This window comes from Lepeophtheirus salmonis, chromosome 5 (genome assembly GCF_016086655.4).
Source record: "Lepeophtheirus salmonis chromosome 5, UVic_Lsal_1.4, whole genome shotgun sequence".
Lineage (NCBI taxonomy): Eukaryota > Metazoa > Arthropoda > Copepoda > Siphonostomatoida > Caligidae > Lepeophtheirus > Lepeophtheirus salmonis.
In genome coordinates, this window is record NC_052135.2 from 46,192,626 (window position 1) to 46,207,284 (window position 14,659).

Here is a 14,659-nt window from a genome sequence, read left to right on the forward strand (position 1 = left end):
AAAGAAATAATTCTATTTTGGGAAAAATCGATGTGGCTTCCTTTGAGTCCAGATATCAACCCCCTCGATTATTTTGTCTAAAGTTATCGAAAGTCAGAGATAAAGGTTAATTTCTATAATAATTTGGCATCTCTCTGTAATGACGTCAAAGAAGCGCGGGTAAAACTTCCAGAAAAAAAATCTTTACAGCATGCAACTCTATCCATTCTCATTTTTTATAAAATATAATTTTATAAGTAATTTATATAAAATTATACTCATAAATTTTATCTAAAATATTTATTTTTAATGGTTCATAAATAAATTAAATATCGTGTAAAATAATACCTTTACAACTTATGAATACCCTTGCATTTTGTGCACAAGCTGTAATTTGTATAAATTGTGATCCCCCATAAATACAAAATAGATGAGTAATTTTAATTGATCAAAATGAATTGATAGCCTCAAATAAATTGAAATGGTTGGTGTTGAATGTAATTTAATATAGCATTTATTTCGAAGAAATTGCAACTTGTACCATCTAGTATTAGAATTTACTGTAGAGGCCGTGTGCTCTCCAGAGCCCCAGTTAGGAATAATTGCTTTAGGGAGTAGAATATCGGGTGGAGTTGTTCAGAGGGTTGATGTTCTGCTACCATAAAAAGATCAGCCGATTTTTAAGGAATCTATGAGATCTTGAGATTTTATAATCAAATCTGTTTTAAATTTTTGAGAATAACGATGAATCGGAGTTGATATCCCTGTAGGCTGTCAGAAATAGATATGGAAAGATTTAAATAGTTTATTTCATCTTTAGACAAAGTAAGTCCTACTTTTTTTAACAAAAGCATTTAACATTAATTTACTATATATATTATACTACAAAATAGAGCTCTTTACGATAAAATATGAAATAACATATAAATAAGGAGATTAAAAAACACCATCAGCAACATTCTTAGACGATGCTGAAGAGGCAAATGCTGTTTCTCGAACAAATGGTGGGAAAACATATTTGCAGACAGGGGAATCCTCAGATGGAGTAGCACATGCATGATTGGACCAATAGCGTCCACTGAAACGTTGGGAACGTCGAAGATCAGGACAGGGACTATATTTATCATATTTGACATAGCACCACTGAGCTCCATTCAATGTGCTGTAAAGTGAAGATTGTTAAAAAATGATAAAGATCTCTATTTAGTAACTAGCTTACCTCTTGCAGTTTCCATGTATTTTCCCTTTGGAATCCCGGAACTGTAGGGAGATACATTGGCAATTACAATCATTTCCTCCAGGGGCTGGAGCCGCAGCAGCAGCTTTTTGTTCATTTTGTGCATGGGCAAATGCCATAAGGAATGCACCAAAGAGAAGAAACTTTATTCCAAGACTCATGATTCAGATGGAGTTGTTCTTTTGAGTAGAAGGGAATGAACTGATTTGAGTATCTCATTACCTCCAGTTCCCCTTTTATAGATATGAATTTACATTTAATGTTTGGAATACCCATATTGTATACCTGGTTGAAGGACTTATAAGGCGAGGGAAATTCGTAAGCTTTTATTGGGATTTTCCACATTGTCTCCTTATGTATCAATGCATTTTCAAGGATTATACTTTTTTTTCCATTCCTTGAAGCATTTCTCATTTTATAAAATAATTTTTACGAGATTGTTTTAGCATTAAATATTCATATTATTGAAAAGTTTAAACATTCCTATAATAAATTTTGTTATGGCAGCTACATTGCTCTCTTACCAAACATTCTGCAAAATTTTCAGAGTAATTGTCTTTTTTTTACATACCTGAAGCTCATATTGTTTACAACTATATTCCTCTTTAATCATTATTCTCAATCTCTATAAATATCACCATAGTCGAAAATAATATGATCTGCCCGTATGCTAACAAAAAAGAAACTGAACATGAAAGTGTTAACCTTCTATTGAGATGGAGCTTATTTTTTTAATTTTCGAAATGTTGAGGCTATAAGATCTCAAAAATTTCATTTGGTCTAAAAATATTATTCCCAAACTTTGTACCCTTTTGAAAGATATTTATATGTAATTTGACGATTTAACGATTTTATGGGTAGTTGCCATAATTTATTTTTGTTTTTTCAATTTTTTTCATTCACTTTTGTCCGTCGAGTTTGCGTGTGGATACTAAAGCTCAACGTGTTAAATCCAAAGAATTTTTTAAATGAGGAGTAATTCTCTCAACCTCCATCCACAGCTCTTTTACTGAAATTCTTGAGTATTTATGTCAGCTCTGTTTGGTCTCTATTGTGCTTTAGGGGAAGTCAAAAATATTAATATTTATAGACAAATGAATTTAAGTTTTATATTTAGCAATAACCTTTTCATTTTTTTATCACTAATTCGAAAATTATGCTGTAATATAAATGGAGTCTTCAGAAAGGTGCAAGCTATACGCAGTACAGCGTTTCCCTACATATTTATTCTATTTTTTTAATAGGAATGAAGCCATTTTTTAGGGATAACATAATGAACGAATATGACAGATTATAAGTAGCTCTATAAAACTTAGTTTTTCAAAAAGTTCATTCGACTTCGTTGTATTGTATAAAAAAGTATTTCAACAAAAATAACTAATTTCACCTAGAAAATACATGAAAAACCTTAATGAAATGTACATTTATAAGTATTTTTTACTAAAACTTTACAATCTATTAGTAACAATGCAATATACTACACTTACAAAAATTCCTCTAAGTTTGAACTGTTGAGGACTTATTGCAGCTCAAACTTCTTTTTCTTGAGCCAATAAAAAAAATGTAAAATTGGATAAGAAATATTCCTTATTTTCAAAAGGGGATAATAAATTTTATTTAAGCTCAAAATCGATAATTGTAGACATAAAGGAATATTAAGCAGTCTTCAAAAGTTTTGAGAACGATTTCGACAACAAAATCATGTTTTTATATTTGTGCTTTTACATATAAATAGTTATTTGTAACTATTAAGTGATTATATACTTTTAAAAAAATATATAAGAAACCACTTAAGCTCTATAGACTTCTATTGGAATATTTGAATTTCGTTACAATCTCAAACATATTGAGTTGGGTATGTTCTCCTAAAAAACTAAATCTCTTGTCACCGTATTAGAATATTACTCTTGCAAATTACTCCCACAAATAGATTAAATAAAGATAAATACTAAATGTTTGTCATACGAGCTAATTATAGTTTTTTTCAATTGAAAACAATATTTAAAATGTAATTAAAGGATTGTTTTACTACTGATTGAACAAATAAATAAAAATAGAACATCAATGATATTCTTTAAAATTTAAATTATATATTTATGAGTTCTCCTTTATTTTATTTTTTTAGCTTATTGATTCCTTCGGCTTTATTTTGGACATGCAAATACTATTTCATTATTATTATTGCTGTCAGGCGAGTTGAGGTTTCAAAATCCTTCCTATTATCAGTTACAGAACTATTAAATTGGTCAATATTACAAATATTAGATCTAGATATTAAATCATAAAGCAAAAGAGATTTATTCAAGGCATCATATTCGGTTCTGTTAACAAGATAATTACATAGAACTCTACATGTACAATATTCATGATAAGTGTTAAATTATGATCTCTTTGTTAGTTTATGTTTTTCACATGACCATTTCAAGTTAAATATATAATACCCACTTATTCTTAATATACATTATTGATTTCTTCGCTCTACTGATGGTTTTTTATTACAAAAATATATAGAATATTAAGAAAAGGATGTATATCTCTAATAGTAATAATATATATTAAAAAATACTCATAAATAACTTGGATAAGGTCGTTCAAAGTTATGGGGTAACTAATAGTTACTATTTGACTATTGCAGTCTGCGGTATGTAGCGAGCCAATCCTACAAGATAGACTCAGCGTGTTTATACAATGTAAATATGATCTGAATAAAATAAACAGTCTTTAGTATAAACTTACATAGAGAACATCACGGCTTCATTGGTTAATAAACATAGCTCTACATTTAATAGTAGAAAGTTGTTCCTCTTTTTTTCTTATCCATACTAAATGCGGGTTACCACATCTATCGAGATTTTGTAAATATATACGTATATAAGCTTAGAATGGACCAGAGCTCTATATTCTTATAGGGTTCTGGAACGGGCCAATATACTATGTATTTTTAAGGACTTTTCCTTTTATAATCTTCAAACCTTAACCATTCTTCACTCAAGAGGTTTTGTGATTTAAAATGAATCTTGTTTGGAGGAAAGAAAATGCCACAAAAAATAAATTTTGGAAGCACTTTAGATACTCATATGCTTCCAAAATTTATTTTTTGTGGGATTTTCTTTCCTCCAAGACTTGATGACGTTAACATTCCTTAAATGTAAATTCCCCTTTATATAGTAACAGGTTTATTTGCTGCATTTTTTATTACATACATTTTGGGTGTTGAAATCTTTTATATCTGAATCACATAATATTTTTACAACAAATACACGCTCCAATTTTATTTCATCGCAAATTATAATATCCTTTTCTTTGTTTAATTTATGAATTTTTCTGATAGACATGTTTCTCAAGTGTAAATCATGTTTCTTTAAAAACACATGGAGATAATTTCTCCATCCATCATTTTTTTATCCACGTAGATTTAAAAAAAAACAAAATCAATTTGGGAACTGAGATTAATAATTGAATTTGTTTTTTTCTTAAATCCAAAAAAAAGTGTTTTTGGTTGAAAATTGATAAAATTATATTTTTTGGGAATAATATTTTATTATTTGACTCACAGCACTTTTTTACCATTTCAGCTATAAGATTTAAATATGTAGTGCTAAAAAGTAAAAATGAGATTAAACACAATGAAAATGATGCTATTCATACAAAATAAGAGTTCCAACGAAGATTATATAAAATCTTTTGGATTAAGTTTGTTTACACACCCATAAAAAAAAAAATGTTAGTTGCCGTCCCTCTCTTTAGTTGTCCTTTTGGGAAGTTTATTTTTTTAAGTTTTCGAAATACTTAGACTTTAAGGTCTCAAAACGTTTCATTTGGTCTAAAAAAAATCTTTAGCAAAATTTCAGCCATTTTGAAATATTTAGAGGTATCTCAAAGATTTGGCAATTTTAATGCCAGCAATAATTTCTTATTCAAAATTTTCCTTTTCCTTTTGTCAGTTGATGTTTCAAGTATATAAAAATATTTGACATGTTAAATTACAGATCACAGTGTTACCAAGGTAAAAGAAAAATATACAGTGTATTTTGTTGTTGGCTATCAATTTCTGCTTTCCTCTCTCCGAATCAGTGTTCTGGACATTGATTGCTTCAATTAGATGATTCAATTACTTCTTTTACGCTGTAAACAATTCTAAGCAGTATTGAATAAGAATTCTATAGTCAGGAAGAATTAGCTAACTACAATCTGGTTTTGGCCCTCTTTTCTGTTTCCTTCCTGAAGAAAGGTTGTGTGGTACAATAAAAACAACAACATGGCAAGAGTCAACTCATGAAAACAGTTGAAAGCAAAATACATAGTATTTTTTGTTCTTGTAAAAATATAGCCGTGATTTAGCATTACTTTAAGAGTCACGCATTAATTAATTAATCATCTATGTATAAATGTATGTAAATTATTTTCTCTTGTTTTATTATTTTATGAAGTTGATCCTAGTCGAACGATAACTATTATTCTGCTCTAATAAGTAAGTTGATGTAGGTTGATAAAAAAACATACCCTTTATAAAAAGTATGATAACTATGATTAAACAACAATAAAGGAATGCATTCAAATTATATCTACATTGTACATATAACAATTATTACTCGTCGTATGCTTACATTCCTACATAAATAGGTAGATAGGACTACGCACATAGTCTATTATGAAAAAAAGATATAATCTCTATGGAATCCGCTATCTGAAATGAATCTAGCATAAACTATTCTATAAACATTTCTGATTCAGTCAAACACACATGAACAACTTCTACGGATTTCTCAATATATTCAACTTATAAAACATGTTGAATGAGTAACTTTGTATACAAAGATGTCCCTGCAATAAGGGTGTTAAAAAGCGTGTTTAAAAATAAAAGTGTATTTTGGTATCCAGCAAAATATATTTATGTACTTATCAGTTATTCATCCCTGTTCTGAAAATTTATACGAGATAAGCAGACAAGATGCACTAAAGTGATGTCTGTCAGTAGATATGCCATTTCTACTAGCTAAGATATGTTAATAATAGCTAAATTGTGGTGAGTGTAAATGTAAACAAAAAAAGATTATATGTTGGTAAAACCAGTTTGCCGAACGGTTATTTTCCCTATAAAAATAATAAATTTATTTGATGAAAATTAAGTCTCGATACTTTGTAATTATGATTCGTATAATTGTTACGCTATTTTCAAATATGTTTAAAGAAGAGAGGGAGTCAATCAATCAATGATTAAGATTCAATGGACATGGCGAATAAATTACACGTTTGGATTGAATGTCTTGGAGCTAAAATGTACCCGGTCAAGTTTTGATCGACACTCTTCTATCCCAAGGTCAACCCTGACTCTATAATTATTAAGATGTGTTTTTATTAGATTTTGGCCAGGCTTAACTTCATATGTAATGTTTCTCTCTAGTAGTTAATTCCTTCAGAATGGTTATTATTCTATCTTGAAGACGGACACTATTCCTTCTCGACAGAGATTAATAAGAAGGAAGTTTGTTTTCAATAAGACAACGACCCAAAACATACACTCTAGGACTGCAAAAACTTCTGGGAAAAGAAAGAAGCCTATAACATATGATCTAATATGTAATGGCCAACTCAATCTCCTGATTCGAAAACAATAGAGCTATTGTTGGAATACCTAGACAGAAAAGTTTGGGAAAAGTACCCCACAAGTAAAAAGGAGTTATGGAACATTTTGAAGAATGCTTGGAATGATATCACACCCGCTATCTGGAAAAACTAAAAGCAAGAATGCCAAAGTCTGTAAAGCAGTCATAGTGGCAAAGGAAGGGTTTTTTGATGAGGCTAAAATTTAAGCAAAAATACTTTGATTTTTTACAAATAAATATTTATACCCATATTGAACCTTAATTTTTCTTCATTTTTAATAGCCTAATTATTGTATTACCTGATAATAAAGTCATAGGTAGTTAAAAAATAAGTGAAATTCCATCTTTTTTCCAAACTTTTTCTTGCCAGTATATTTATTATTATTTCGAGAAAGTAGTCATTTGCCACGTATAATTTCGGAAAAATGGTAATTTACAAAAAGGTTTTCGGCAAAATATTCTAGAACCGTTGGTAGGAGGAAGATATGAGTGTTCTCATTAGTTAATCCTCCTTATTATGAAAGTTCTAACATATTAGTGTGCAAAGATCACTGTAAACTATAGGGATCTCTGTCAGCAGATATGTCGTCCCTCAAAATCACAATATTATTCATGCACTCTCGTAGGCTTGATTCTTAAGTTTTGTTGCAATTTTAGTCAATATCCTATCCTTACTTACTCGTATACTCACCATATCTTTAAAGACAATATCACAGGCGATTTTTACACTTATTGAATTCCATCAATTTTCACATTTCTGACCATATCCATTGTCCAGCCTCGCTCTCATCATTTCCTTGTGCTCTACAAAATGCCTATCCCTTTTATTGACCCTTACTTCTCGTGATTTGATCAAGTAACTACTTTTGTGTACTTTAGTATCACATTTTTTTTAATAACTTGATTTAGATAGCAAATACTATTTGGTTAAGAATTATCTAAAAAATTCTGATCAATTTGCATAGGAAGAAATATAATTAAACATGAAATTTCTCTTCTACTGAGAGACTATTCTTCATTCAATTGTTTTTAAATGTGCAACAGCTAACTTGAGCTCAAGTAATCAATGTTCAGAGCACCAATAAGGAATGATAAAAGTTGGAAATCGATAGCTGACAAAAAAACCTCAAATTTGATTTGATGGTTTCGGATACCATAATGATTTTTCTCTTATTATAAATATTCGATTTATTTCCTAATGCATCCCTTTAAAAATGATATTTTCCTTAATTTCACTCAAAAGTTGATCTATTCTTGAAATCAATAAGAAAAGAACTAAAAACTCTATATATACCACATAGCTATATAAAGTTATAAATTACACAATTTAACTCCATCATTACAGTGGTAGAATGGGACCTTTGTAGAGCGTGAGAGACACTATTGAGTTTTATTAAATTCCACTTCTCTTCATAAAGAAGGGAGCGAGAACAAATTTCAGGTGCTATTAAAAAAAATTAAATCCCTTAAATTAATTTTTTTGCCCCTATTGAAGATATAAAAGTGTCCAAATCACATATTAACTTAAAATAGTTGCTCAAAATCTTCCTGGCTTTTTTTTCATGGAAATAAACTGATACATTTTTCATTATAAAATATTTTAGCCTCCGAAAACCTCCCAGGGAGTATTTTATCTTCAAAAATGGATTCATTATATGTGTACCTACTCTTTTATTCTAATTTTAATAAATATTTTCGTGCATACGTAGAATAAAAAAAAAGATCATAAAACAAATTTATGTTACTATTTTAAGGGTTTAATACAAGAAATTGGGGAAAAAATTAGAACTCTTCATGAGTTTTTAAGTAATAATAGATAATTTCATTTGAAAAAAAATCTTTAAATGTAACAGGCTGAAAACAAGTTTATAAATGCTTCATATTCAAAATAATTGATTAATACATACGATTATTTATGTTCCTCCGGAATATTATTTTAATATATATTCACGCAACCTAACTAGCATATTTCATTAAATTCAGCTAGGATATAAAGCAGTTGAAGAAAAAGTAAAAAAAATATATTTGTTTCTAAGTAAGGTCCTTCATTTTACTCGATTTTTTAGTGGTTATATACATTTTTAATTAATTGTAATCAAGATAAAGTAATAATTTTTTTTTTTCAAATGCTGAATGTATGTATCAATTTTTTATTTAGGACTTACAATTATAACTCCACAATAAATCATCAGGCTTACGCTCCATCTTTTATGAGTACACACGAACGTTCATCAGGTTTTGAATATAATTTAGTTTATTTAGGAAAGGACTTTTTAGGATTTCAATAATAATGACAACTCTTAAAGAAAATAAAACTCATTCTTCAGACTACCAATTAAAAAAAAAAAAACTAAAAAATACTTCGGATTTTCATCATCCTATCAACCTCGTAGGTGACAAGCAGAATAACATAAACTTATACAAGCTAACAATAAAAAACACATATAAAAGAAATTAATATATATTAGAGATTTAAACCAAGTAGCGAAACGAGGACTCACGTGATCAATAGATAAAAAAATATGTTGATACTTTACTTCTTTGCTAGAGGTGCTGTTTAGTAGTTATTTGGATATATAATTAGGATTTACGATGTTATGTAATATATTTTACGTTTTAGAAAATGCTGTTTCAAAGTTCTGGAAAATGGACTTAGCTTAACCAGAGAAGATTTTTACAATATGGAGTTTTGTTAACCCAATAATTTGTTTATTCTAGTTCAAAGATTATGATCTTTATTCTAAGTTATTTTTTCATATATAATTAATGTAGAAATATATTTTATATTAAACTATGGAGTCCAAGTCAAGGCTCGAGTCCAATTTTTTACCTCTGACAATAATTGACCATTGTATATTAAATCATAAATTTATTATTAAAATAACAATCAAATAATCATAATTGTATAATTAAAAACTCTGGCCTCTGAACTTTAATGGGAAATTCAAAAAAGGAAAAATCAAAGAATAAAATAATTTATTCTTTCCCGACAGCAATTTTAAAGTGAGGTAGGCGTGCTTCATCAATCACTCTCTTTTTTACATCATAGCCTATGTTGGAAGTAAGGAAAATGACAGAATGACGTCATTTGGAAGTGACATCTTGCAAGAAAGTGTTAAAACACTGCACCACTGTATCTCCTCAGGCTAACAGTTGCGTTTCTGTCAATGAATTTGGCAAAAAATGAATCTCTAGAATTTAGGGTGCCATGTAAACTGTCTTTCTCTTCAGGAGTAGCTGTGATTTAAGAGAACATGGAGTGAGCAGAAAGAGAGGAGAGATAGAGAAGGTAAGATGGAGTCGACAACCCCCCTCTGCTTATTATGTCGATGAACTCTTTCAGGTCTACATGCTGATTGGTTGGGCTATCGATGGTTATTGAGTCTGGAGGCGTGTCTCTGATGACCATCAACTCTTGGCATGATGTACAGTTGATCTTCTTCCTCAAAGAAAAACCAATATACCCGGCAACAAAGTAGAGAGCATTACTTTCTCCCTTGGAAGCTAGTTCCTGGAGGTCATCTGGTTGCCAGTTAGTCAAAATGAGCTCAGCTTTTACCAGGTCTTCATCCACCAGATCTTTAATTTTTTAAATAGTCATACCTGAAAATTTAAAAAAGTAAAATATTGTAATGATATTATTATATTGTAAAATATACCTAAATAAAGAAGCTTACTATCAACAAATATCATATTTACCTAAGAATTTGACAAGACTCAGAATACAAATCTTTTTCTCTGCTTCCAGGATCTGTCTCACGCTGATGTAGTAGATACCTCCACTTAGTTGTCTGTACCAGCCGAACCTTCTTTCGATGGGATCAGACTGGAACATGCCAAAAAGTACTTAGAAGAAGTCTCATCTAAGAAAAGATCCTCTACCAGATCTGCTACAGCAAAGCACGTATGCTTTGTTGCTAGGAAGGTTTCTGAGGCCAGGTGCTTTACTGTTTTGCCACTCGATGAGAAATTCGACAAAATCTCTCAAGAAAGAGAGGTCATGTTTGTTCTTCTCAGAGATTGGTTCCCGAAGCTCATCTCTCTTTTCGTAGCCAAATCTAGGTGTCTTGACGTTTAGGATATTCCACATAGTCCTAAGCTCACATTCTCCCACATGAGTGCAGTTGAAAGAAGACAAGGCGAATATTATCTAGCTGTTGGTTTGGTGAAGAGGAGAGCCATTTGCTCACTAATGAAAGAGAGCTTAGAAGGTTGCTTAGGTTCAATCTCTGAGCAGTTGAGAAACTTCACTAACTTGTTGAAAATGTCTTCCCAGGTCTCTGTTTGATTCAATTCTTCTTTTGCTCCCAGAAAAGAAGTCAAATTGATGGCTTGAATCACAGTGTTGACCTTGCCTTCTGAGGTGATGTGTGACACTGCCTTTTTGTCAATCAACACACCGGAGTGGTACATTTTGATTGACATATCTGTCTCAAACTTGATGCTGGCTACTACTTGGGGGCCAAATTTCTCATCATGGGATAGCTTCAAAAGGGCAACACTTGAGGATAAAGTCATGGGAAAAGCAACACTTGGTTTTGTGATGAAGATAAAGTCTGATGGGAGTGTCTCCTTGGCCAATTTGTCAACAAGTTCTTCCACAGAACTCATTTTATTGAACTGTTGAGCCCTACATGATGTGGTCGTAGCTTGAGTTGGCCTTGATGAAGCTTTAGGAGTTGAGAGGTAGTTGGGACAGTTTGGCCATAGGGATGGTACTACAACTGGTTTGAGGTACCTGTAAAAAAGGACATTTATAAGCCTACGCATCAAAAGTTAGCAGCTGTCTTACCTTTTCTATAGAGCCTTGCCAAGCGTCTAAGAGTCGTTGAAATGCTGGGAACACAGCTTTGTACTTTTGGATGGTGCCTAATCTGTCTTCTTCAGATCTGTTTCTCTTAGAATGGCTTTCAGCAAGGTGGTATCAAGTCCGGGGTTTCTCTTTTTGCTTGGCCACAGATGGATCGTAACACCAGACAGTTGTGGCTCGTTGTGATAGCCTCACAATAAAGATGGCGGTCACAAAGTAACTAATAGTATATTAGAAGGTGTACTTGATGCTTAGAAAAATGGCGATGGTAGAGTTTAAACTGCATTGGGACCCAGTATTTCATCTGTACAATCTGAGGGCCGGGATATATTTTTGGATATTAGAAGTGGTAAATTATGCTCAGGGAAGCGGCTGTAGTTGATTTTTTTTTATCTTTCAAAAAATTATATTCAATTACTGCATTATCTTCATCCCAAGTACTGTAAATCCTTCATTTAAAATTATTAATCAAATTTTTGGGTTGCTACTTGTTCAATTTGCTAACACAAGTTGCAACTTGCATAAGGAAAAAAAAAATGTTCATGTTCGATATATATGTAGAGTATTCCTTGCCCTGGGTGACTTATATATATTTTCGGTAATTATGAGGCGTTTTTAGGGCCTCATCTTTAACCCAAAGTATCCAAAAGTATTTTTGGATTTATTGTAAAGTTGCGGCATAAATGTTAGTTTGGTCCAGTATTATGTTTATCAGTTCATCATTCCATTTACGAAGACTTCAATATGGGCTGTATTTTAATTAATATTCCTTAGGAGAGTCGGATCAAGTAAGCCAAGCTGGCGTTGTTTCATTTGAGCAATTTAGTCCACCTCAAACCATGTTTTTAATTAGAATTTGTTTTTTAATTTTCAAAATAATGTAAAATAATGTAAATTTCAACCTCAGGTATTAAAGTCAAATTGAAACCATTAGTTTTTGTTGTTGTAATCTTATCATCAACAATAAATTCTGAATCGGAATCATTTACCAAATTATCAATATTTTCTTTGTCTCGGCGATCAACTTTATCAATATTTGGTAACTAGTAAGATCCTATTAATTAGAAATAATCTTTTATTGGCACTGTTTTTGAGTGCATACTTTTAATTCAGCTGAATGTATTAAATATCATCGGCATTAGAAAAGATATTACGGAGAAGAAAACTATTACATACCAGTTGATATATGTATTGACAAAAAACAAAAACTCATTTCCTACCCAAAGAACTCAAATATTAATAATTCATGATATATACATACATACACATACATTCGAACTAAACAATATTTTAAGCATAGATATTTCAATATATACAAGTATATATTCTATATTACCATATCATTTCATTCAAAAATCAAAAAGTTTTTATGATTTAAAGTTTTTTTTAAATTTGGGAAAAAGATGGTATTCAGAAGCTTAAAAAGTATTCAAAGTTCACTTTAAATGAATCATTATAAACTATAGTTTGACATCTTAGCTTTCAAACAAATAAAATTCTTACAGACAATGCAGATTCTGGAGATCTGGAGTAATGTTAATCCCAAGTTCATTTACTATCACTGGCAATGAAGTTGAACCTACTTATGTTTTTGTCTCTGTCTGTTTGTAATTCACCAAGATTACACCGAAAGTTACAAATTAATTTTGATCAAACATGGTATGAAGACTATATATAGTCCCAGTAAGGGGCCATTAAATTTAGAGAGGTCAGGGTTATATTTCAAGGTCAAGGTATCCCAAAACATAAAAAATATATAATCGACTATAACATTGGAGCAAATTGTGACATATAAATCAATACCCATTCTAGTATAAATATGTCTTGATGTTGAAAGAATTTTTCTCAAATTATATCAATCTAGGCTTAAAGACTGATGCGTATAATTCCTTGATATCTTACATATTGTATGCTCAATCAGCAATCTCCTCAACCCAATATTAGAATACAAAATATTATCCTCAACAACAGTAATTATATATTTAATCAAATCTATTAAATAGGATATAACCAAAAAACCTCAATTTTTTACTTGTAGAAGAGTGCAAATTTGTAGAATATGAAAACCTCTAAGTTGAGTATTTTACGATTAATTAATTATCCCTTTAATGCACAAATTTTAGTTTGTAGGTGATTTTTTTTCTTTTGAATTTGATTAAATAGGCTTATTTAATCATTTCATTTCTCATATATGGGACAACACAAGTTGAGGGATATTATTTTAATACTATCCCTGTTACAGTAAAAATATGCATTTTTAATCAACAAAAGCATAGATTCACTTTTAATATTGCTGAATGCTATTTGGTCTCTAACCCTTTTTTTTTTTATATCTAAGCACATTTTATTTGTAAGTATCCGCTACATAAGTTCATCTTTGTTCCATGACTATAACTAATAATGAAGAAAAATTATTCTGAAGGACAGAAAATTAGGACGTTTGTTCCTCATTACAATGATGCTAGAAATTTTGTGAGAACTAACTTATTTTTATTGCATTTTATTGACCATAAATTGAAGGGATATTAATTTATTGTTGTTTCGATCCTTAAAGAAGGTAAAATCTATCCCTCTTGGGTCATGACGTCTTTGAGAGTGTTTTTCCTTTTTTGAGTTTCATTAATTGGTCAGATGGAGTTACACTGATTAAGTATAATACAATAAGTAAACATAATAGTATTAAATTTGCTCCATATGACCTAGGAATCTTCTTTGAAGTCAATATACATAAACTATATTTCTTCTTCTAGGAATAACCAGGGGCGAACCGATGCACATTAAGTTGAAGAGAATAATTTCTTTCGAGTGCGTTGTCCATTGAGCTATGTGGTTTCATTTCTTTTTTTAAATACTTCTATTATAATATTATTCACTGAATTAATTATATAACTAAGTTGTATGTTATATTATAATGAAAACATATATATTTATATTTTTATAAGATGTATGCAATGTTCTTAATTCATGTCTTATAATCTTATTAGGCTTAATAAAGCGTCGACGTTTTTGAGAAATTTCCAAGCGCTA

At 30.4% G+C, this 14,659-nt stretch overlaps 1 protein-coding gene across 1 annotated transcript; it reads right to left on the reverse strand.

The window, feature by feature from the left end:
- Positions 1 to 770: 770 nt before the first annotated feature.
- Positions 771 to 1,437, reverse strand: LOC121117141 (uncharacterized). Its single transcript, XM_040711475.2, has 2 exons — positions 1,199 to 1,437; positions 771 to 1,141 (listed from the first exon to the last, which is right to left on the reverse strand). Exons 1-2 carry the CDS (start codon positions 1,375 to 1,377, stop codon positions 916 to 918), a joined length of 405 nt encoding a protein of 134 aa, XP_040567409.1. The 5' UTR covers positions 1,378 to 1,437; the 3' UTR covers positions 771 to 915.
- Positions 1,438 to 14,659: the final 13,222 nt, after the last annotated feature.

Coding starts and splice junctions, on each gene's coding strand:
- LOC121117141 (XM_040711475.2), bottom strand. CDS start 1,377: ATGAGTCTTGGAATAAAGTTTCTTCTCTTTGGTGCATTCCTTATGGCA. Junction 1,142..1,198: donor ATACATGGAAACTGCAAGAG/GTAAGCTAGTTA, acceptor TTCACTTTACAG/CACATTGAATGGAGCTCAGT.